The sequence below is a fragment of the Blennius ocellaris genome (assembly GCF_963422515.1).
Source record: "Blennius ocellaris genome assembly, chromosome: 24".
NCBI lineage: Eukaryota > Metazoa > Chordata > Actinopteri > Blenniiformes > Blenniidae > Blennius > Blennius ocellaris.
Genome location: NC_137673.1, coordinates 5,197,109 through 5,219,292, shown reverse-complemented (window position 1 = coordinate 5,219,292; position 22,184 = coordinate 5,197,109). Strand labels below are relative to the sequence as shown.

Sequence of the window (22,184 nt, the reverse complement as noted above, 5' to 3'; positions counted from 1 at the left end):
AGTGAACATGCTCTCTGCTCACTGAACACTGGAGAGGGTGACATGCGAATACATTGGGAGTCGTCTGTGGCTCCAGCGCAGAAATAAAACCGCCACCTTCCACACGATGTGACAGAAGAAGAACAAGCCAAAGAAAGTTATTCTCCTTTCATGCAGGCGGTGACAGAAAGGCTGAAGTAAACACCTCTCCTGCTCGCCTGCTCCGTTTGTCTCTACTTATCTAATCCCGCTGTCAGGTCTGCAGCGCTCAGCGAGACGCCGGCGGGCTTTTACTGAAAACCTACAAACACCAGATAAAAAGCTCCACTCCCCCGACTGACTTCTCTCCCGTCACGTCTTCATTCACTCCCGTCAGCCTCATTCTGGAAGCTCCCAGAAAGCCGATAAAGAGCGAGCGCAACAACAGCCTGGTGGGGTGGGGTGGGGGGGGTTTTCGTAGAAGGAGAATTGGCGGGAACGGGAACGGCCAATCGCAGCGCACCGGGTCGACGCACCTGTTTTCTGTTCTTTTACATCACAACAGACTCGCGGCAACATGTTGGGACTCGAAGATGAATTGCGTCAAATGTTTACCTTAGTCTTTTAAAAACATGCAAACTGGTAGTTTAGCCTTAGTTTACTGGAAACAACCTCTAAATCTTCTTTTTCTTGTTGAACCACCTGCAGTGAAGCGGCACTGTGAGTTCACCAGCTCGCCACAGCACTGTCAGTCGCGTAATGCCACTTCGGGCCACAAGGTGGTACGCCGAGTCACTCCATGTAGCAGCAAGAAATCAAATACGTTTAATTTTCCATGTGATTAATTAAAATTTAAAAAAAAGGTTGATGATGTGTCCCGATTTTCCAGTTTATTAATCCGAGCCAAAATACTTCAGTAAAGTTCCCCACTGTCACGTTCCTCAGTGAAATATTGCGACAAAAGCTCCAGTTGTGTTTTACGGTCGACACATCAATCTGACATCTTTCACACAAAAGCAAAAGAAAGATATCAGTTTATGATGAAGTCCTGTCAGGCAGCGTGAAGCAACGTCACGTCACCAAAACACAGACTGATGGTGTTTCTGCCTCGTCTCACGCAGCGCTAATACTCATCAAGCTACGAGTCCCGCCGCGCCGTGACGGATCTCCGAGTCCCGTACGAGTTCATTTCAATAGTGTGCAACAGAACAGAAGAGGAGTTCTCTCGCTTCTGTCTCTGCTTTGTTCAGGAAAACACAAGATCAAGATCATTGGATGAGATTGAATGAAGTGCAAAGAAGCTATTTAAGAATCTTTCTGAAGCCGAGATGAAATATTTCAATCTTATTAACTTCTCTTGGAGACATATTTAATAAATGTCAGACGGCGCAGAGGGGAGTTTGACTGCACATGACTTTTTTATCAACATTCAGGGTTTTCAGCTGACTTTAGTTCTTATACCCATTTTCACTTTTTAAGATTTAGTTTTTTCTTCCTCGCCTTTACTTGCGATTTGGAAGTTTTATCTTTTAAATTTTAATATTCTCTTGGGATTTATCGTGGTTTCAGCTTCCAATGCAAAGTTTTTGCCGCTTCTCTGCACTTTTGAACATTTTTTAACTATTTGCTTTTTTTCTCCATTTTGCTCCTTTGATTACATATTTCTGACATTGAAGGTAATTTATCTTTTTTTATTTGTTGTAACGTTTTAACGGAACTCCAGCTCTTTTCATATATTCTTCGGCGGTTTAAGCTGTATTATCTGTCAAACCAAAGCACCTCCCTACACCACCTTGTGGCGGTGCTTGGTAATGCAGGGAAGTTCACTTTCCTGCACCACTGGTTGGACCAACGCTTTGCCTCCGGGCGGCGGCGCATGCACAAACACGGAGCGTCAGTCTGCTTTTTAACATTTTAACGTCCTGAATGTCCTGCAACAAAGCAAAAGGAATGTAGGAAGAGCCGTTTTCCCTCCGTTCCATCCGGAGCTGCACCAGAGAGCTTCGCCACTGTGGCAGCGCCGGAGATCAAACAAGCGTTCATCGCTCTGGTTGCTATGCAACACAAAGTCAGACAAGTCACGAGCTACTGTCTTACTATTACTGATGTAACCTACATAGAATTAGGAATAGTTCTGTCGAATTCGACAGTGGCGGCGTTAACATGAGCGTGCTGGCTCCAGAAGAAGGAAGATGAAAAGCAGAAGATCAGAAGCTCTGCGTCGCTTCCAGTGTGCAGCATGTTGCCGAGCTGCGCTCACAACACAGTTAGTTCCATTAACATGCTTTTAAATAAAAGGATTACCTGCTGCTGTTGGTCTTTCTCCACGCGGAGGAATTAGGACACGTTTAACAAAACGCTCTGCGGGATTAAACTTGATTAGACGGCCTCGGATACCCTTCAAGAGACGCAGCAACACGATTGTAATCTATATATTCTATCACCCTGAACCAGGTTTGATGTTTCACCTCATGTATAAATTGTTTCTGATCAAACTGTTTCTGATTAAGGTCGTTCAGTCCAGGTTCCCCCACAGAAGATCTCAGAGACGTAAGAACGTATGAAGCCCTCTGCTGTCAGACGCCACATTGACTGAAGCCTTTTTCACCTCCGCATGACGCCAAACGTATGGAATGGGCACAGTGTTCTCAGATTTCCTCATTTTAACGAGTCCCTTCCTTTCCTAACTGCTCAGCATGAATATTCTTTGACCCGACAACATTTAACAAGTCCAGTGGGATCCGACAGGAAGCGCCTCACCTGCTCGCCGCTTCACTGAGTCGCTACTAACAGTCTTTTTTCTTTCTTTTTTTTTTACCCCCTCAACATGTCTGCGTCTATTCTTCCCTCTTGTCAGCAGCCGAGGGGATTTAACCTGCAGGACGTCATGTTCTGTCACCCGGACTTTTACACAGAGACGCTCTCTGCAAGCATAAAGCCTCCGTTTATCTCGTGTCTGGAATCAGTGAAACTCACGGAATCATCGAAGGTCGCTCCCAACCTCAGCGACGGAACATTTTCCACCTTTATGAACTGATAAAGCGCGGCAGGACCCACGTGACTGCTTCATCCCACGATGACCTTTTCAAGGACGGACTCTGGCGAAGGGATCTTGACCTTTTCCAGCACTATTCAACACGCATTCGCTCAATTTGTTGCTCGGCGGAGCTTTTTGACAGAACCAAACAGGGCCGGAAAACAAAGAGCTGAAGTCACGATGAATATAAAGACTCTGATCGACGATGACAAACATATTGGGGTTGATCTTCCAATAAAATCACTGAAGAGTTTGAAGAAGAACCGACCGAATGCTACTTTAACTCCCTGCATTGTTTTGTGGTGTGAGCGTCGTCCTCACACTTCCTATAAATCCATTTTCCGTCCTTGACAGACTTGTTTTCACAAAACTCTGCAGGCTGGACTTTTTTCCATGTCTAGTTGTGCGTCTGTGATGCTTTTCTGTCCGTCAGGCGAGGATTTATTGATTTTATGACGCCGTTTACTTTTGTTCCGCCCGATCGTTCCTTCACAAACTCTTCGCTGTTTCCACACCGCAGACAGATAGAAACCATTATTTCAACTACCGACATGCCACATACACAATTTGTTGTGTTGTGGAATGAAATCAGATATTTCTGATTGGATCCCAGCCTGCTCAAATATGACGAATGAATAGATTGAATATATAATAACAAAATTTCTTATGCTAATCGAGTTCTTCAACTTAATACAAAATCACTGCAAAGCAAAGATTATTATTTGTAACAAGTGTATAATTTAGCTCAAAGCTAAATTATACATTGTTCATCTAAAGTACTCAACAAAATGTGAGGTAACAACTGTTATGCGATCGTTCCAACTTCCGTAAAGGAAAATTAAACCAGTTGCAGCTGAAGCTCTCTGAAGTCTGGTATTATAATACCATTTTAATCCACTAGTTGGTTACGGCATTCACTATGATTTAAAAGTAAAGAAATACTGTTTTATTATTTGGGCAAAGTTTTAAGCAGCTAAAACTGTTTTAATGGCATAAAGTGGATTAAATGGATAAAATAATACGGCTGAAAATGGACAAACAATGAAATAAGTCCAAAGCGAATATGAGGAAGATGGTTAAAGAACATAAAACTGTTCTATTAGTTAAGCAAACGTTAGCTGTTCCTGATGAGCGTCCTCCCTCCCTGATGTGTATGTGTGTTGTTCAATACACGTGTTGTTCTGTGTTTCATTCTATGTCTCGTTTTAAGAGTTTGTTTTTGACCTTAACATCTTGGGATCGGGTCGAAACCCAACTCTCTTCCCTCCTGGATATGATTACAAACTAAATACCATGTGAAATCAGTAGTGTTGAGGCGGAATACTACCAAGAATAGTATCTAGACTTGTTTTATAACAAAGAGCTTTCTGGGTTTGATTCAGAACATTTCTAATGAGGTCCTCTGACTGTTCTTGACTTCAGTTTGCGCGGCGCTAAAAAAGACTCCTCAAACACTCCCGACTGTGTCGTTTTTATCACGGCCCTGTTTGTTCTCGAGCCTCGCTGGCGAAGATCAGAGCCTTGAAAGAGACTCCCCTTCAACCACGAGTCTCATTCAACGGAGGAAACGGGAATTACTTTTCATTAGCGGAGAATCGCGGGACAAACTGTTCGTTCATCAGCCGCAGAAGAAATTCGGCGAGACGCGGCGGCGCACAAACAGACCGAATGCAAGAAGAAAGAGGCGATCGATACACTTATCCAAGGTCACCCACACATGCAGAAACTCACAGACAGAGCATGCATCATGCAACAGCGCCCAGACACATGGGGGAACTAATCTCTATGGAAACTGACTGTATGTGTGCTTTGATCGCTCCACAGTGGCAGGAATCAAACTCCAGTCCGACACACAACGCGTCCATATCAATGGATTTGTGCGACAAGATACAAGGAAAAGGATAGAAAGAAGTCGTTGGGTATATTTAACATTGATGTCAAATTCAATAAAGTTTAAACGGTACAGGAACTGGACATTTTGAAAAGCGGGAAAGTCGAGAATAAAAAAAAAACGTTGCAAATTATGGAGGAAGTATCAACGATAACGTCAATAAAAAGATATTTAAATCATGGCGATATGTCGAGAGAGGAATATTAAAGACAAAAAGCATCAGAAGAAGAGTCGAGACGCTTTAGAATCGTGTCTTCGCAACTTTGACAATAAAACGGGAAGATCGAGATTAAAGTCGGAGCGTCGATTACAAATTTGAAGCTGTTCTACTTTACACAATGACATTAAGTCAGATTGTGAAGATTAAAGTTGATCATATAGAATTAAGTCAGATTGAACTGGATCGGAAGGATTTCCCTTCGTTTTTTGAGGACTGTGAACAAAATGTGTCGTCCTGTGACTTGAGGTTTCCTCCGGTCACATTGCCGATATCAGGCCTTCATATCCTTCGAGTTTTCTTTTTCTCTTTCTTGTTGCCTCATTAAAGTGAATGTGGATGTTTCCCGTCATGAGCATGGCAGTGTGTGATTCTCCGCCCTGCTCCTGATCTCGGTTGAGCCTCCCCGACATGTGCTGCCTCCATTTATCTGTGGCCTTTTAGTCTCTCTGGCAAAGTCCTCCATTAGAGAGATGATCCAGCACGACACAGCCGTAATGAATAGAGCCGCGCAGCTCATGTGATATTTAGCGTCTGACACATTAGACAAAAGTCTCCAAAGCCATTTTTTCCCTTCCTGGCCGCCCCGGCACAATGAAATGTTCCTCAGTGAATCTGAGGGCACGATGATGTTTAAAAACGTTTGTGGGAAAGTGAGGGAGGAGACCATCGCCAACTCACCGGCGTGTAAGAACCGGGTCGGACCTCTGGAGTCGGCGCCCACATGTTGTGTGTATTTTAAATCAAACTGAAGCCTTTTGTAATACAACATCCAAGCAGATGATCTCCTTCCTGTTGCTCTGCTTTCACATCCACACAAAAGTCAGTTTCCAAATAGGATTTTTAGTGACTAAGAGGATTTTTTTAACCTGTTTGGAACAGGTTTTATTTGTGTGTGTTGTGTTGTGTAACAGACACCGAGCACATGATGGCCTGTGTAACCTGTGGAGTACAGACTCTTCTGTTTATCTGTGTGGGAGCTGGTTTGTTTAGATCGGAGCGTGTTTTGTGGATCCGAAGCAGGACGAGTAAGACGAGTGTCAGATCTGACCTTTGTTCTGCGGCTTTTCTACGTTTTGATGAGCGGCTCCCTAATTAATCACTCAAAGATTCTCCCCCCACATGTTAGTTTCCCGTGTGCCTCTGGGCCAAAGCAACAAACACACCACAAACAGAGTCTAACTACCAACCTGTGTCCCCGCTCTCCGGGAGGAGGGATGGACAGAGCAGAAGTCCTGGAGATGAATAATAAGGAGTGTAGGAAAGAAGGGAAAAGACGAGTTTTCACACACGCAGGCACGTCTCTATGACCTCCATTTTTACCTCTAATAATGGACTCGTGCTCATAAATGCCTGGAGAATGAAGAATAACAAACCTTCAAATTAAAAGCACACCCCTAGAAAATAATCTGAAGACATTTTAAAGCCGCCATACGTCTCTTTCACATGATAAATATTCACATTACTGGAAGCTCTGCTATCAGCTCACTGCAGAGAGAGCAAGAGATGAGCAGACTGCAAAAAGAGGCTAAAGAATGAGAGAAAATACAATAAAAATGTTTGAGGAGTCAGCAGGCGAGATGGAGGAGGCTCTGCCGGGCTGCACCACAAAGCTCTAATTCACTCTGGGAAAATACAGCGACTGAACTGCGATAAATTCACTCTCCATGTACCGAGTCCATCGCGGCTGCACCACGTCGTGTTTCACTTCATTCTTTCAACATTAAATCAAACCTGGTGGCAACAGGACTGAAGTCACACCAAAAACCAAGGATGGAAACGACAAAATCCACTAAGAAGCTGGCTGTAGAAGGAGAAGAAGAACCTGGATGTGTCCAAAAATCCAAATCCAACTCACATATTCACACAGCTTCATTATCTCAATGGTAACTTTAAGAAAAAAAGAAAAAAAAAGTACTTTTCCTGCTTCTTTTCGTGTTTCGCAGCTTTTCTCGTCTCGTTTCGTGACACAGAACCGTGACCTTCTCATGCCCCGTCCCTTTTTTTCCTCCCCCTCACCTCTTGCAGACGCTGGATGTGTTCTCTGCAGGTCTCCAAGTCGCTGTCGCCGGGAACCACGATCAGTCCCAGAGGAATGGCTGCAGATACAGAGGAACAAGACAATTATCCAGCAGCACTTTGATATCCACTGGCACAGCAGCCTGCAGGACCCCGACGGTCCCGCTTCACTTCTGGTCAGACCTGGGACCGCCACCGCTGGACCGGAGACCATTTCACGCTTTCATCCATGTTGGTGGAACAATGAGGCTGAAATCCTCCCGTCAAATAGCTTCACTTCTGTTTTCGTGTGAGGCGTCATTATTCACCTCAGAACTTCGGGTTTCTGCTCAACAAGCGATTGTTTGTTTAGTCCCAGTGGTCAAAACTTGTGAGACTTCACCGAGTCCTTGAAAGTGTGAATATTGGAGGGCCGCCCCCCGAGGCAGAGAAGACCTCCCAAAGGAGAACCTCCACGTTCCCTTATTATCCCGACACTCCTCAAGGAATTCCCCCGTATAATAAAAGAATGCAACGAAGCAATTAAAATGAGCCTATCTGCAGTTTCCACTAATTTAAGGAGGATTTCTGTGGACTGACCAGCAGCCTGCTAATGGCAACTGCCCAAAACACTCGAGAGCGGCGTCTGTTTCTCCTTCTACTGTAACGAGAGAAAATGCAGACGATGAATGTGGACTGTGAGGTTTGTCAAGATCCTCCTACGAGGTCTAACAGATTAACTTCTGGCACCAACCTTCTTTACCAAGGTTCTGAGTTTTGACTGACCTCAGTACTCTATCTTCTCGCCAGATCTGAGTACGTTACTGTGGCGCAGTTTGGAGTTTCTTTCTTTATTTGAACAGCCTTTGGCTCTGACCTGTTTGGACCTTCCCTCCTCAGTGATATATTGAATATCAATCTTTATCTGCTTTATCCTTTGTTGACCAGTTTTAGCTTCCTCAACCTTTCAAGATGGTTTTCCATCTAAATAATCGCCTCAAGAGGAAAGAGTGCCGCGTTAACAGTGAGCGAGCTTCAATAGAGACGCATCGTCAGCGTAGAGCCACACTGCGAGGGTGAGTCTGCAAAAACATGCTGCAGGAAGCCACAGAATGAAAACGTAGACAAGCTGACCTCTGATGGTCATTCAAAGAACAGCTGAAGTTGATATAAATTGGTGGCATTATTGAATTATAGTGTGAAACTAAATACAAAGTAATGATCTGCAGTGGTTCTCTTGCTCACAATGATGGAGTTTCACAGGTTGAGGATGCAGCGTCGGCTCCTCCGGGGAGCAGCATGTATATGTGGAGCTGTTTGAAGCTGTGCAGCCATGGGGGCTGATGCACCAGCTTTTTTCTCCTGTTTTTGATGTTTTCTCTTTTTTTTTCCCCATATCTTTTTCGATTCATTTTGATGATTTCTGTAGCGCCTTCTTTCAATTATGAAATGTAATTATGTCTTTTTGCTTTGAGAAATGTTGATGCTCAGATATGACTCCTTCCCTCGTGGGTCGAGGTCCAAGTCTGAGCTTTTATTTCCAGGAAATGGAGGCGAACCGAGCTGGCCGGCTATCTGTGAGTGAGCGCCCAAACACAAAGCGAGCCGTCCCCAGGGCGGCGCTGGGCGGGTAGCCGGCCGCTGCACCACTGCTGGCTGAGCATGAGAGAGAGAGGGAGAGAGGGAGAGAGGGAGAGAGGGAGAGAGGGAGAGAGAGAGAGAGAGAGAGAGAGCCCACACAGACACCTCTCATTGATACCGACACACTGTTTACTCCTGTCGGCTCATTCACAACTCGGCAAATATCGCCACACCAACGCCGTTTACCTCGGGGGGCCTCAAACCCACAGGAGCCGGGGGCAACTTTACAACAACCAGGCAATTATTTCTCAGTGTTGTGTTCGTTATGTTTTGTTTAATTCCTTCGTTTGGAAGCTCGTCTCTCCTCACATCTCTCACATTGACCTGGATTTCTCGGCTCTGTTAATGGTGGCTCGAGGGTCGACCTGCTGACGCTGTGAAAGTGTGTCAACGTCCAGGACGGGACGGCGAGCCCGGAGAGAGAGAGAGAGAAAGAAAGACGTGACATTGAGACGAGACTCGGCACCTCGGGGTAGGAAACATATTTTTATCACCTTCCCCAAAGAGTGACACATCCACGAGTGGAGCGCCGATTGATTTGCATAACAAGAAAACAAGTGAAACTTCCAAAAGCTAGAACAAAGGACGAGAGCGCGATTATGTAAAAACACACACAAGCCCAGAGAACACAGAAAAATAATGAACGATTTCAGGGCAAGTGGTGCAGGAATATAGATTCTCCTGTTATTGACTGTAAACACTGACGGAACCGCCTGAGTAAACATTTAAAAGCCAGACGGGGAGGATGACTGTGCACCAACAGAACCAGTTCACACTGCCAGAAACTCCCAGTTCAATGTGAAGGGAAAGGCAAGAGCTCCCCCCAGTGGTCACTCTGTGGAACAACGCACACAGAAACACGGAAAATAAATAAAGAAATAAGAGTTTTCTGGGTTTGTCCTTACATGCTTGGCGTAGTTTGTCCTTGTCGTAGTGGAGGGCCTCGTAGTCGCTCATACTGACCCGGTTCACTCGGATCCTGAGCCGCTCCGGGACCTGCTGCTGACTGGAACACACACACACAAGGTCACTCACACACACTACTTCAAGCCAGCTGAGACTGTGTGTGTGTGTGTGAGAGAGAGACTGACTCGTTGAGGTGTGGCAGTGAGGTGCGTCTCTTGGTCTTCTGGACCATGTTGGCCTGGTTCCTGAGGCTGATGTGGATCACAGATGGCGCCAATCTGCAGGGTTCACCGTCCACCTGAAGAAACACACACACACACACACACACACAGATATATATATATATAGTCTCATGCATTTCTAGTTGGAGCTATTTTTAGCTGCTCTATCCATTTAATAGACTCGTTGAAAAATGTTGAGGCTTCTTTAACCAGAAGATAAATCTACCTTTGAACTAGAGTCTCCTCTGTATAGAAGGTAAGATGTGTGTGTACCTGGACTGGGAGAGGTTTGGTGGTCGTCAGCGTGACTTCTCTGCACTGGTTCAACCTTTCACCGTGACCCCCGACCTGGAGGGTGGCCTGCACGAACACGGTGTCACTTTGATCGTTACTGATGTCACTTTAATGGATTATTATTTGGAATGAAATGGGAGGGGCTACGCACCAGGGACGTCATGGTGAACCCGATAACCTCGATGTATCCGTCGTCGTGTCGTTGAGGCTCAAAGTCGTGGTGATCGCCGGGGTTTCCCCAAGGAGTCGTCCCCGCACAGTACCTGCACACACAATTCAGTGAGAATCAGCACCCTGAATTCATTATTCAATTCTCGGTTTGATGTTAAAACTACATTGATGTAAAACTAATCTCTGATTTTACCAATTGTCCACCAATCAGATTCAACTGGAGCCACAAAATATGTTTAAACTTTAAAATAAAGAGACTGGAACTCAGAAAGTTTATATAGTTTCACTTAATATACAAAACATAGACTTTATGTTGCATTTTACGAAATGAAAATCCACTAAAATGGCAATTTTATAAGCTGGAAAAATGTTTTCAATGTTTCTTTTGAAGAGAATTCCAATAAGGCGTATGGAAATAAAGAGTATTTTAAGGACTCGCCGTGGGATGTTGAGGAAGACGAGGCACTGGAGCTTCAGGTCCTGGACCTTCGACGTGAGATCTGTACCATCACACTGCAAATACACACACATACACACGTTGTGTTCAGAGCAGGGGAATCGCTGCTGAAACAAAGCGTGACCTCACTGAGGACGCACCACCACCCTGATGTGCTTGGACAGATCTTTGGAGCTCCCCATCAGGAAGTCGGAGAAGGCCGTCTAGAAGAGACAAACATGAGGAGACCCTTTAAATTACACTGCAAATCACATAGCGCTGCTCAATTAATCAAAATGTAATGGTGATTACGATTTTGGCTCCAGACGATCTCAAAATTCCTCTAATGGAGGAAACAGTACGATGTTGTAGAGTCAATGAACGGGAGTCGGAGGCGGCGTGTTCAGCAAGGAACTCAAAACTTTATTCTCCATTAATCCACACTTCTCAGTAACTCTTGTCTTTTCTCTCTCTCTCTCTCTCTCTCTCTCTCTCTCTCTCTCTCCAACATGAGAGCGCAGCGCCACACGCTGTTACACCAAAATACTACTGACCGGAAACGGCTCTCTACAAAATAAAGCTCCCCACTGTGGCGATCAATTACTGTGGGGAAGTGGGGAACTTTTATTTTGTAGAGAGGCAGCGTTTCCGAGTGGAAGAAAAGAAAATCGTTTTGTGAGAATTGTATTGGAATGGAGAATAAAGTTTGGAGTTCCTTGCTGAACACGCTGCCTCCGACTCCCGTTCATCAGCTCTGCACCTCCACTACTTTATTTTGGAACATTTGATCAAAGTATTTATGTTAAAGTATATCTAACTCTTTTTCTATTTTATTTATTTCTTGTTTTCAAAAGATTGAGTGCAGTACAACAGTTTTTTTACTACTACATCGCAAGATATTTTTATATAGTTAACAGTCTTTTTTATACATGTTCAATGAACGCTGTTCCAAATTCAAAGACATAATCGTGTAAATAAATGTGATTTCAATATTGTCCCAAATAATTGTGATTATGACTTTTTCAATAATTGAGCAGCCCTGAAATTACACTAAATCTGCAGAAATACAAATAAAATTAACTGAAAGTTGCAAAACTTTTGCAATAATACAGCATTTGAACAAAGAGGAGAGTCGATTATATAGAAATTCTCTCAAAATAAACAAAAAAGTGGCAGTAAATGGATAAAATACAAATAAAACAAACAGAGTTGATGATTACAAAGTTTTTCAAGCTGATTTAAAAGACAATTAGAACCTGAAAAGCTTTAAAAATGATTGTGTGTGACTGCGTTCTTTTTGGTTTTCTCACCCCGGCGTAGAACATCTTGTTCCTGAAGCGGCTGGTGAACTTCTCCGGGTTTGCCTCTGAAGCGAGACGGTGTTCAAACATTTAGAATTCTGCAGACGCGGCAGTGAACGGCACTGAAGTGAACTTACCTCTGGACTCGTGGAACTCCAGAGTCACGTGGGCATCGAATCCCAGGCTGAAGTAGTTGTTGAAGACGTCCAGAGGGAGCTGAGAGGAGGAACAGCAGCAGGATTAGATAATGGAAGGTTCTGGATAAACACAATCTGTAACTGCAAGGAGGTTAAAGTACAATGTCTCTCAGTCTAAAAGCTTAAAACACACCGAGGTGAGACTCGGAGAGAAAAGTTGCAATGAACACCCTCACACTAAATTTCTCAATGTTTCCAACGATACAATAGTGAATTAGCTAAAAAAAAAAATTGCAAAAAAGGCTACAAATGCAAAACATTTTTATAAAAAACTGCTTGAAATGTAGAAGAAAAATTACTTAACATCTAGAAATTAAAAAAAATTAAAATGGCTAAAATGGTTGAAATTGCTCAAAACTGCAAAAAAATTTGAAATGACTATAAAATTACTATTTTATGTCAAAAAAAGTTTGAAATTAAAAACAAATCAAATGTCCAAAACAGCTAAAATGACAAATGATACCAAAAAATGTTTAAAAAAGGAAAAAATTAAACTAAAAAAATAACAGCTAAAATCAGAAAACAATGAATATTAAAGTTTGTTTTTGGATTCAGGTGAACTCAAAATGGTAAAAAAAAAAAAGATAAAGCCTCTTTCAGTCATAAGACGGTTTGAACTCCGACCTTATCGGTTTGCTGTTCGTCCGGTTCCGCCGCGGCACTTTGGTTGGGTTCCACGCGGAGGTTCCAGCGGTCCAGCTGGACCACGGTTCCATCCTCCACGTGGGACAGGATCTTGCACAGAGGCTCGTCGGTGTAACCCTGGAAACACACGACAAACACATACACATCTTTCAGTTCTGCCGTGGTTGTTGGCTATCAAACAGTCCCGGTTGGTACCCACCCCGCCCCAGTTGAGGGTCCTGGCGAGGTCATTTCCTGTTCCCAGCGGCAACACGGCCACGGCAGGTTGAGGGTTCAACCCCAGCTCATCCAGACAAGACAGGAGCCAGCCCACCTGGTTGAACAGACAGCGACTGGTCAACGTGGGGGGGATTTGGTGGATGAAGGTGTAGAGGGGAAAGCGGTGGAGCTCACCGTGCCGTCGCCGCCGCACGCCAGCACCCGCAGGTTATGGACTTTACGGTAAAGCTCCAAACTGGAAGAGAAACACAGAGGGTTAGTTCTTGAGCCCAGGTCGCCGGCGGCTGCGTGGAGGAGTGTGACGTGAGTGTGGGAGGCACCGACCCCTCCTTCGGTCCGCCCTGGCTCAGGTCGAAGACCTGCCGCGGGTTCAGGAACCACATGAAGGACTGCAGGATCTTGTTTCCCTGTGAGGAACAAACAACCGTGGAAACAGACTGATGAGGCGAGCTGGAAAGATCAATGACTTATCTCCCATCCTCAGTGTCTGATTGTACCTGGTTTCCTCCACTCTTTGGGTTGACGAAGACGAGCAGCGGCTTCATGAGCGGTGACGGAATTGGTCGGATTATAAACGGCTTCCACAGCCGCCCGTCCTGTCGGCGAGGAACAGGGAGCATTGGCTTGGTGACCAGTCATTTTAAATAAAGTGTGTTATAGCACAGGTCTTAATTCGGGACTCGCCTCCACTCCTTTCTTGCTGCTCTTCCTCTTGAATGACGTCCTCTTCTTCTTCTTACTGGACTTCATGGACGACTGGAAGCAGAAGAAAAACCATCAACGTGGAAATAATCCTGCAAAACCAACATCCTGTCTTTAACCAGACTTCTCAGGTCAAAACTCCAGTCTCATTTATACTTCTTTACCTGGAGATTTTAGGCCAAACTAAAATTCAACATGTCTCCGTCTTTACAGGCACATCCAGATCCTTTACGGTTTTTCTTCTTGACAATCTCAGATTAAAGAAATCTAACAACATGGCTGGTATGGAGCTGAAGCAGATCTCAGCTGGCATAAAAAAAAAACAACCTTTGACGACTATATGAACCTTAAACCTAATTCAAAGTCAAGTATGGCGCCCTGGCGTTCACCTGATGACGTCTGATCCGAATGATCCAGGTGGGCGGGACTATTAGAGCCGCGTGAGCTCCGATTGGACAAGCCTCCTCGATCTGCTGCAGCATGAAGCAGGAAACCTTGTTGTGATACTAAGAAAAAAAAAATTACAAATCAGACAAAGTCATTCATCAGGATATGGAGAACACATGATGTTGAACTTAGAGAAAGTTTAATAAATTACTCACAGCCTGTTTGCACCAGGAGCAACTGATGGCCACGATCTCTTTACTGTGGAACGCAAACTTCTGCTGGAAACCCTAAAAACAGGGAGGAAGGAGAAGCGCCCGCTCTGTGCTTGTAAATGAGATCATCTGTTTTTCATTTTAACTATTTCGGACGACACCACCTTGTGGTACAGTTTGGTACTACTATTTCGTTATATTTTCGGAGAATGTTAATTTTCGGGTTGAGATTTAAAGTTTTTATGCAACTTATTGGTGGTAATGCTTGCTCATGTGGATATGTTGGGCTTTTCTATTTTCTCTATACAAGCACATTGGAATGACTGTAATGTATTTAAAAATGTCTTTTTTTTAATAACAAAAAAAACAAAAAAAAACAAACTTATTGGTGGTAAAGTAAATTGTCAAACTTCTATGTTGCAGCACTTTTTAGAGCAAAAATGTCAAATAAGCCTCCATTCAGTGCAGAAAATTTGAATATTGTGAATCATTTCCTAGGAAACCAAGATATTGTGTCTTTGTAACTTGCCTGAAAGACAAAACTGTAATCAGACTTGGACCCACCTTCCCACACTGTTTACATTTGCCCTCCTGCCGCCTTCGATGGACCCAGTGATGATGCACCACAATGGGCTGAACACAGAAACACATGGTAACGTCTCACACACATCAACGTGACTGCATTAAACCTGAAGGCTTCCACAACTCACCTCTCGAATGTTCCTGGAACTGGAATCTCTGAACGACGGCTTACACCTGAAATTAATCTGGAGCACAGAAGGAGAAGAAGGAGAGGTGGGATTGTATTTAGAGAGCCATTCAGAGGGAGAGGTTAGAAAGAGACGTGGACGTCCCTTCAGAGGCGAGGCGAAGAGATTCATTCTTGATTTAGAAGAAAGAAGCGCAAGTCAGTCCACATCAAATCAGACGGTTTTCCAACAGAACCACCTTGAATTTGCTTCAGATTTCAAAGCACACACAAAGCAAAGCCTGCATCTTTTTCACCCTCTGAGATCGTTTATTACTATAAAGTGGGATGTGACGTGCGTTTAAAAAGTCAAAACAGGTCCAGCTGGTAGTTCGTGAACCACTTTAAAGCCCCTCATATCTCAGAAACCAAAGACGATCAAGGTTTGAATGTGTGCATGCTGACTGTCAGCTTCATGTAGATCATCTCTGTAAAATATGAAGCAAATCCAAAATGGTGACAGAAAGAATGGCCCCTGTGAAGGAAGGCTCCGACTTCAGGGAGGCAAAGAGGAGAACCGGAACCGACAATTTAAACCTGTGTGTGTGTTCCAGTTTCAGTCTGCATTGTGAAGCCTTTCCTCCCTCATGACCCACCTTTACCGTTTCCTCCCTCATTGTTCGAGGAAGCCTCCTCCCAAAGATCTCCTTACTCCTTCAACCAGCGCAGCCTTTATTTATCACACCGAAAACAATCAGACGGAGACAGAGCAGTTTCGGTTCCATTTCAAAGCCTGACGAAAGAAGGGGAAAGTGGAAGTTTCCAGTGGTTGTGTGCAGCGCCCGGATCCAGTCCATTCAGTTCTACTGGTACCGAGTTCGAATGGAGGGAAAACCCCCGTGTTGTGCTGGTGTTTCTATTAACAGAATCCACGGAATGGACTGGACCCCGGCGCCACTCCAGCCCCGGTCGCTGTGTTTCTGCCGGATGGCGGGACGCAGGTGGAGAGAGGAGAGGGAGACGAGGAGTTTTGGTGTGTCTCACTCTAAAGTCGGGGTCATTGAGGGGCACGGTGGCGTCCAACAGAATGGCTTTAGAGGTTGCAAACTGCAGGTCAGACGGGGGAGGACAGTTAAAGATCAACATCAATCATTTCCATCATGACCGAGGGCTTTGGAGTAATCCTGCTCTTCATTTCTCCCTCAAATTAAACTCATTCTGGAGGACTGGAGGTGTAATCCTTCTGCGCTCGTTCCTCATCAAAGACGACTGAGGCGTCCGTCTGTAATCTGCTCCCCGCCACCTTTAATCAAGTTCAACACCACAGAATTTGGGAGATCTATTACCTTCTCCAGTTGCTCTATACAGATGGTGTGAGCGACGATCTTGCAGGCGGCACACTTCTTCCGACTGACCGACTTTTGCTGGAAAGAGAGAAAAAAGTTTACGTTTTAAATAATGAAACACTCAAACTTTGTCGGTTCGATCCTCAGAAGATTCTGGCCTCAATCATGAAGACATAGTGTCCTGTCTAACCACAGGGGGGCAGCACTGGATTACCGAGGCGTCTTTGGGGACCACATCTGTGACATGACAGAATGTGACATGTCATGACTTTGAATGTGATGCAGCCGCTCTTCCTACGTTTGACCTTGAGTAAAAATACTGGGTTTGAGCCTGCGAGGCGGCCACTTCTAAACCCTGGAGGACGGCTCAATGTCGCAGCAGCGTGGATCAGTGCTCCACTGGAAGGGTGCTTTAAGGGTCTGGAGACTCTGCTCAGTGTCAGAATCAAAGATTCGAAGAAATGGGATGAATACCGCAACAAAGGGAATTCAACCTTTTCTTAAATGGTTTAACATCAGTTTTAACCACTCAGTAGAATTCTGAAATGTGTATGGGCCAAATCAGAAGATGTTCCTGAGAGAACCTCATGGATGTGTTTGATTTTTATCATAAGTAAAGACCACCGACACAAAGCAGAGGATTTCCAGTCCGGGGGGGGCAGAGAAGGAAAACAGGAAGAGGGGGGACACTGACCAGTGAGCGGGCGAAACAGTGCTGCTCTCCCACGTAGCAGTAGTCTCCAGACGCATTGGTCTCAAACCAGATATGATCTCCGTACACGGCGGACTCCTGCGGAAACAACACACAGCATGTTCTCTCTTCCTCACCACCGCCTGCAAACCCCCACACGTCAAAGTCCCAGTCGACGTGTGAAATATATAATAAAGTGGCTGATGAGGGAACACGGTGTTAAGAGTTGGTTTGGTGAAAGAATCGGGAGCAGGATGTGATGGCAGTGTCAGTGGACATGGGTGGGTGGGGGGGGGGGACTCACCGTCCAGTCCACGGTGCTGCGGATACTGGACTCGGGGTCGGTCCGGTTCAGAGACGAGGTGCCGGGCTCACAGGGGAGATGCTGCAGGCCAGATTTGGCGATGGCTTTCCTGGAAACACAACGGAACTCCTCACAACGATGCTGGAAATAGCATTCCAGTGTCATGTTGATCTGATCTGTCCAGGTGTGAATGATTCAGGACACCACACCGTTGTCATGGAAACAAAAACAGTTTTGTCTTTTGGACTTTTGACTTCAGGGCTGTAGAATGTGTTGTAAATTTACTGTAATTCTGTTTCCATTCAATGTAGAACTCAAGTTCAAAATAAAGATGAAAAGTGGGATTAGTTCATAAAAATATAGACAATTAACCCATTCAAATATGTTGTTTTGTGGTTCCACAACAAAAAAACTTTCTGGTAATGTGTGTGAGAATCACAGATTAAATCCAGGAATTTTGTTTAATCATCTGGGTTGAATGTTTTTGAATTGAAGCTGAAAAACGGATCCAGATGTGACTGTGGGACTTTCTTTCATCAAGTCAACTGAAGCAAAACGACATTTAAGATCATTTACAGTAGGGAGGGTTTCAACCACCAACACCAAACTCGTACATCCTCACGATGAGCCATAAGATTATGACCACACTTGTGATCTTGTGATGCTGCAGATTTTCAGCTGCGGGTTAGAATCCCACCAACCCTGTGCTCCTCCTTCCTCACACCTCGTCTGACAGTCACAGACCACAAAAGAACAACACTACTGCGGTTTGTCCCAAGTACGACTTAATGCCACCAATCAAACACAAACCTTTCCAATGTTGAGTTTCCAGCCACACCTCTTAGAAAGATAACCAGGAGGAAATCACAATAAAGAAATCCCTTATTGAGGAAAATACAGTTCCATTTAACATCCACTTTTTTTTTTTACCTTCAATGATGCTCGTTTACTTCTATATTTGTAAGTGAAATGTACAACTGAGAAACTATGATGAAATGACAAATGGCTAAAACGCAAACTCAAAAAGCCTTAAATTTAAAATGATAAAACCTGCAGTGCAAAAAATACCAGAAAACAGTTAAGATGGGTCAAAGAACTGAAACCATTTGAAACGGCAAACTGGTTAAAACCTGTCATAAAATGTATACATTACTTAATATGATTATTAAAATTCACAAATCTCACCTGAGCAACAGTTTTGACATCTGCATTCAAGGCTATTCTATTCTATTCTATTCTATAGCTGTGGATAAAAAAGGGGTAAATAGTGTACTTCTAATGCAGGGGTGTCAAACTCAGATCCCAGAGGGCCGAATCTCTGCATGCTTTCCACGTCTCCCTCCACTGAACGTCCTGATGCTTCATCACCACGTTCAGCACAAAGCCAGAAAACCAGCTGCTCATTGCAATCAGCTGTGTGGAAACAGGAACACGCCCAAATCCTGCAGGGCTGCAGCCCTCGAGGACTGGAGTTGTGTTCGAATGGCAATAGGCTTCATGTAGAAACAGAATGCTGAATGTAAGCCAGCATTTAGAATAAGTTGTTATCCTGTCAGTCAAAACTTCCTCTGCTCTGCCAGCTGCACAAATCTGGACCAAACAGCCACGTTCACCAGCTTAAATAACCTTAATCTCTATTCCGGCACATTCTGATGACGTGTCGTCCTCATAAAACACAACTCCACGTGACACTCATCATCTCGAGACCTGAAAACAAACATGGTGCAACGTGCCTAAAAAAAAAAACTTGTAAAATGTGAAGCTGTTATTTTAATTCAGGGGCCATGTGGAGTCTACATCTAATTTAAGTGGGTCAGACTATTAACTCCGAAAGCTTCACTTGGTTTTATCGCCCCAAAAAATAGATAAAAATCAAGAGTAAACCGAGAACGTTTACGTCTGCCAAAGTCTGACCTGTTATCGGATCACCTCCAAAATCTAATGGAATCTTCCAGAGCCTCATTTCTATTTGTGGTGAAGATTTCGACAAAATCCGTGCAGCAGTTTTGACGTAATCTTGCTAACGATCATACAGACGGACATGCATCCTTGGCAGATGTAATAAACATTTCCTAAAATGAAATCTTGAATATTGAAACTTGGATGGATTCTAGAGGGGCAGTTAACTCAGACCTATTACCAACAAGTGTGTTTTTGTTTGTGTGTTACATACGACAGGAAGTTGTCCCATGTTTCAGAATAAGGGTCATAATAAATGGTTCCCTCGGAGACGTCCACTGGTGACGAGCAGCTTTTTGGAAGAGCGGCTCCGTCGGTTCGGGCGTCCAGGTCCGGGCCGGAGCGCAGACTGGGACTGGTCACGGAGGTCTGCAGAGGCTTGTTCACGCTGAGGTTCGTCTGTGGATTATATCGACCGTAAACGCCGTAACCCGCCGTGTCGCCCTGGAACACGGAGTCGGCGGGCAGGAGGTGGGAGGAGTTTCTTCTCAGGCAGCGAGGCGTTCGGAGGAGGGGCCGCGCGCGGAGGTTCTCGACGACGACGCCCCGAGCCAAATGCATCTGATCACCGGCTTCACGGCCTCCATCTTTTATTGTGTTTTCTGCGTCTTCGTCGCTCGCTTCTTCTCCGTCTGACTCCGTCTGACACTCGGACTTCCCCGGCTCTTCTTCTCCTCCTCCTCCTCCCATCTGAACCACACTCGCCAGCAGCATCGACGATCCAAGCAAGTGAGGCTCGATGGATTTGACTTTGGACGGACGTCTGCGTCGGACTGCGAGTCCTCTGTGTACGCAGGAGGCGGCGCCGGAGGGACGCCGCCAGTGGACCCTTCCTCTCTTGACGTTGGCCAGCGGCTCCCCTGCCAGCGACAGCTCGATGATGGACTGTCTGCGCTGACCACTGGCCACCAGCAGGCCGGCGCTGGGCCGCCGCCGCTGCTCCGCGCAGGGAGGCAAGCCGACGGAGGAACGGCGGGACTGAACCAGCGCTAAAGAAGGCAGGCCCGCGTTAGAGCGCCTCCTGGCTTTGCTGGTCTGAACCGCGGGGGCAGGCTGACGCGCTGCCACCGCCACGGCAGCCGGCTTCTGTCTCTTCTGCCGTCGACGGAAGTGGCGTTGGAAGAAGTACTCCATCACGTCCAGGCTGACCTACAGCAGCTTCATGGCATCTGGTGGGTTGGAGAACACGGCGGCGACGTTCATCTGACAGACAGACGTGAGATAAAAGTTAACGTGTTCATGTTTGGACTGAAGGAGATGGAATCCGTCCAGTGGAAGACGAAGTAAGACGACGGTCTCGCTACTCCGGGAGACCTCATGTCTTCTCGTCCAGAGTCTGAAGAGGCAAATAGGCTTTTCTGTTATTCACGTTCTTCTATCATGACCATCGACAGAAGACCAAGACATGTTGGATAATCACTGAAATCTTTAAAAAAACATCGTTGATGCAGTGCCATTTCGGTCAAAGTCACTAAAGCTGAACTAAAGTAGAACGTCAAGAAGACTGCGAAACAAAAAGGCCCTCAGAGAAGGTGTACAGTCACCTGGTGAAGATATGATCTTCTTCCTTGTCCTTTTATACGTTTCATTTCTATCAAAACTTATTGACGAGTTGTTGAGTTATCATTTTGACCAACCGACAAACTAACAGCAACGAAAACCGTCTCCCAATGACTTTTCCTGTCTTTTGATAAAACCAGCGTAAGAAAGTGGTGGAAGCAGATCCTCATGTGTCCTCTTAACAACAATTAAAGTACAAAGCACGAAGGTGGGAAAGTAACACATCAGTAATTCCTCCATAGGTTCAGAATATGAAGCCAGAAAACAAGTTTCTGGGCAGAAAAGTAGAAATGTGAGCTTTGCAGAGACGGTAGAGGTGGACTGAGCTGAACGGATCAGATTCTGCCGTGGTGGAGGTGGAAAGACCAGCATCACCTGAAATACTCCCTTTCATATTATCTACGCTTTTGTTACCTTCCTGCACAGTTCTTGGTCAACAAATCACAATTTTACACCTTTTTTTTTTTTTTTAAGGAAACTTGCAAATAAACTAATGTTTCATTAACTTCCTGTCTAATTGGATGAAAACCAAAACAACATCTAAACATATGGAAGGTAAAATGATCTTTAGAGGAAGAAAATGTTGCATTATCTGTGTATAAGTTAAATTTTACAAGAGAAGCTTTGCATTCTCGATAAAGATCTTTGAGTTGAGAGTGCTGGTGAAGCCGTGGGAACAAAACGCCAGCACAGCAGGACGCCACAAACCGCCGTCAGACCACGGCGTGCACGGACAGGACGCTCGCCGGAACCGTGAGCGTCTGAAACCAGAGCGTCTTCGCTTGTTCCAGCCGTGACATTTACCCCGCTGGAGGAGTTTCAGCCTGACTCAACGCCGCATCGTCAGAAACCAACGGGGCCTCCTACGGCGCCGGGCGGCTCTCCCGCCACGCCCCCAACCCTCCGCTCCCGTTTTCTGCAGTCGCCACACTTTGAACTGTTCGAACTTTTAGTTTGAGTAAAAACTTTTCTCAAAGAGCAGCTTTGTGTTAAAAATTTCATGACAGTGCAAATTGTTCAAGGTCTTTTATCTGCGGTTTTGGATGTTTTCCTATTTCCCTTTTGAACTGGGTTCAACTTCGTAGCAGTTTGAGCTATTTTCACAATATTTGTTCAATTTTTTGGAATTTTAGAGATTCAGAACCATTCATTGTAACTGCATGATTCGTTTTGGCAGCTTTTACTTTTTTGAGTTAGCAAGTT

At 45.0% G+C, this 22,184-nt stretch overlaps 1 protein-coding gene across 3 annotated transcripts in view; it reads right to left on the bottom strand.

Annotated features, from left to right (window-relative positions):
• The window catches only part of LOC308147608 (diacylglycerol kinase zeta-like), a 56,901-nt gene that overhangs the window by 18,681 nt on the left and 16,036 nt on the right, over positions 1 to 22,184 (bottom strand). The window contains exons 2-25 of one of the 3 annotated variants that reach the window (XM_080519857.1): positions 19,636 to 20,757; positions 17,463 to 17,571; positions 17,162 to 17,257; positions 16,468 to 16,545; positions 16,166 to 16,228; positions 15,144 to 15,200; positions 14,998 to 15,066; positions 14,437 to 14,508; positions 14,224 to 14,340; positions 13,817 to 13,888; positions 13,630 to 13,728; positions 13,457 to 13,539; positions 13,307 to 13,367; positions 13,113 to 13,226; positions 12,893 to 13,030; positions 12,209 to 12,287; positions 12,081 to 12,136; positions 10,932 to 10,994; positions 10,774 to 10,847; positions 10,315 to 10,426; positions 10,143 to 10,229; positions 9,834 to 9,946; positions 9,648 to 9,748; positions 7,123 to 7,202 (exon numbers count right to left, since the gene is read on the bottom strand). In XM_080519857.1, coding sequence (XP_080375983.1) covers positions 7,123 to 7,202; positions 9,648 to 9,748; positions 9,834 to 9,946; positions 10,143 to 10,229; positions 10,315 to 10,426; positions 10,774 to 10,847; positions 10,932 to 10,994; positions 12,081 to 12,136; positions 12,209 to 12,287; positions 12,893 to 13,030; positions 13,113 to 13,226; positions 13,307 to 13,367; positions 13,457 to 13,539; positions 13,630 to 13,728; positions 13,817 to 13,888; positions 14,224 to 14,340; positions 14,437 to 14,508; positions 14,998 to 15,066; positions 15,144 to 15,200; positions 16,166 to 16,228; positions 16,468 to 16,545; positions 17,162 to 17,257; positions 17,463 to 17,571; positions 19,636 to 20,555 — 2,913 coding nt within the window. In that variant the 5' untranslated portion in view covers positions 20,556 to 20,757. The remainder of the gene's footprint in view (positions 1 to 7,122; positions 7,203 to 9,647; positions 9,749 to 9,833; positions 9,947 to 10,142; positions 10,230 to 10,314; positions 10,427 to 10,773; positions 10,848 to 10,931; positions 10,995 to 12,080; positions 12,137 to 12,208; positions 12,288 to 12,892; positions 13,031 to 13,112; positions 13,227 to 13,306; positions 13,368 to 13,456; positions 13,540 to 13,629; positions 13,729 to 13,816; positions 13,889 to 14,223; positions 14,341 to 14,436; positions 14,509 to 14,997; positions 15,067 to 15,143; positions 15,201 to 16,165; positions 16,229 to 16,467; positions 16,546 to 17,161; positions 17,258 to 17,462; positions 17,572 to 19,635; positions 20,758 to 22,184) is intronic. The other 2 variants (XM_080519858.1, XM_080519859.1) reach the window with 2 other exon arrangements.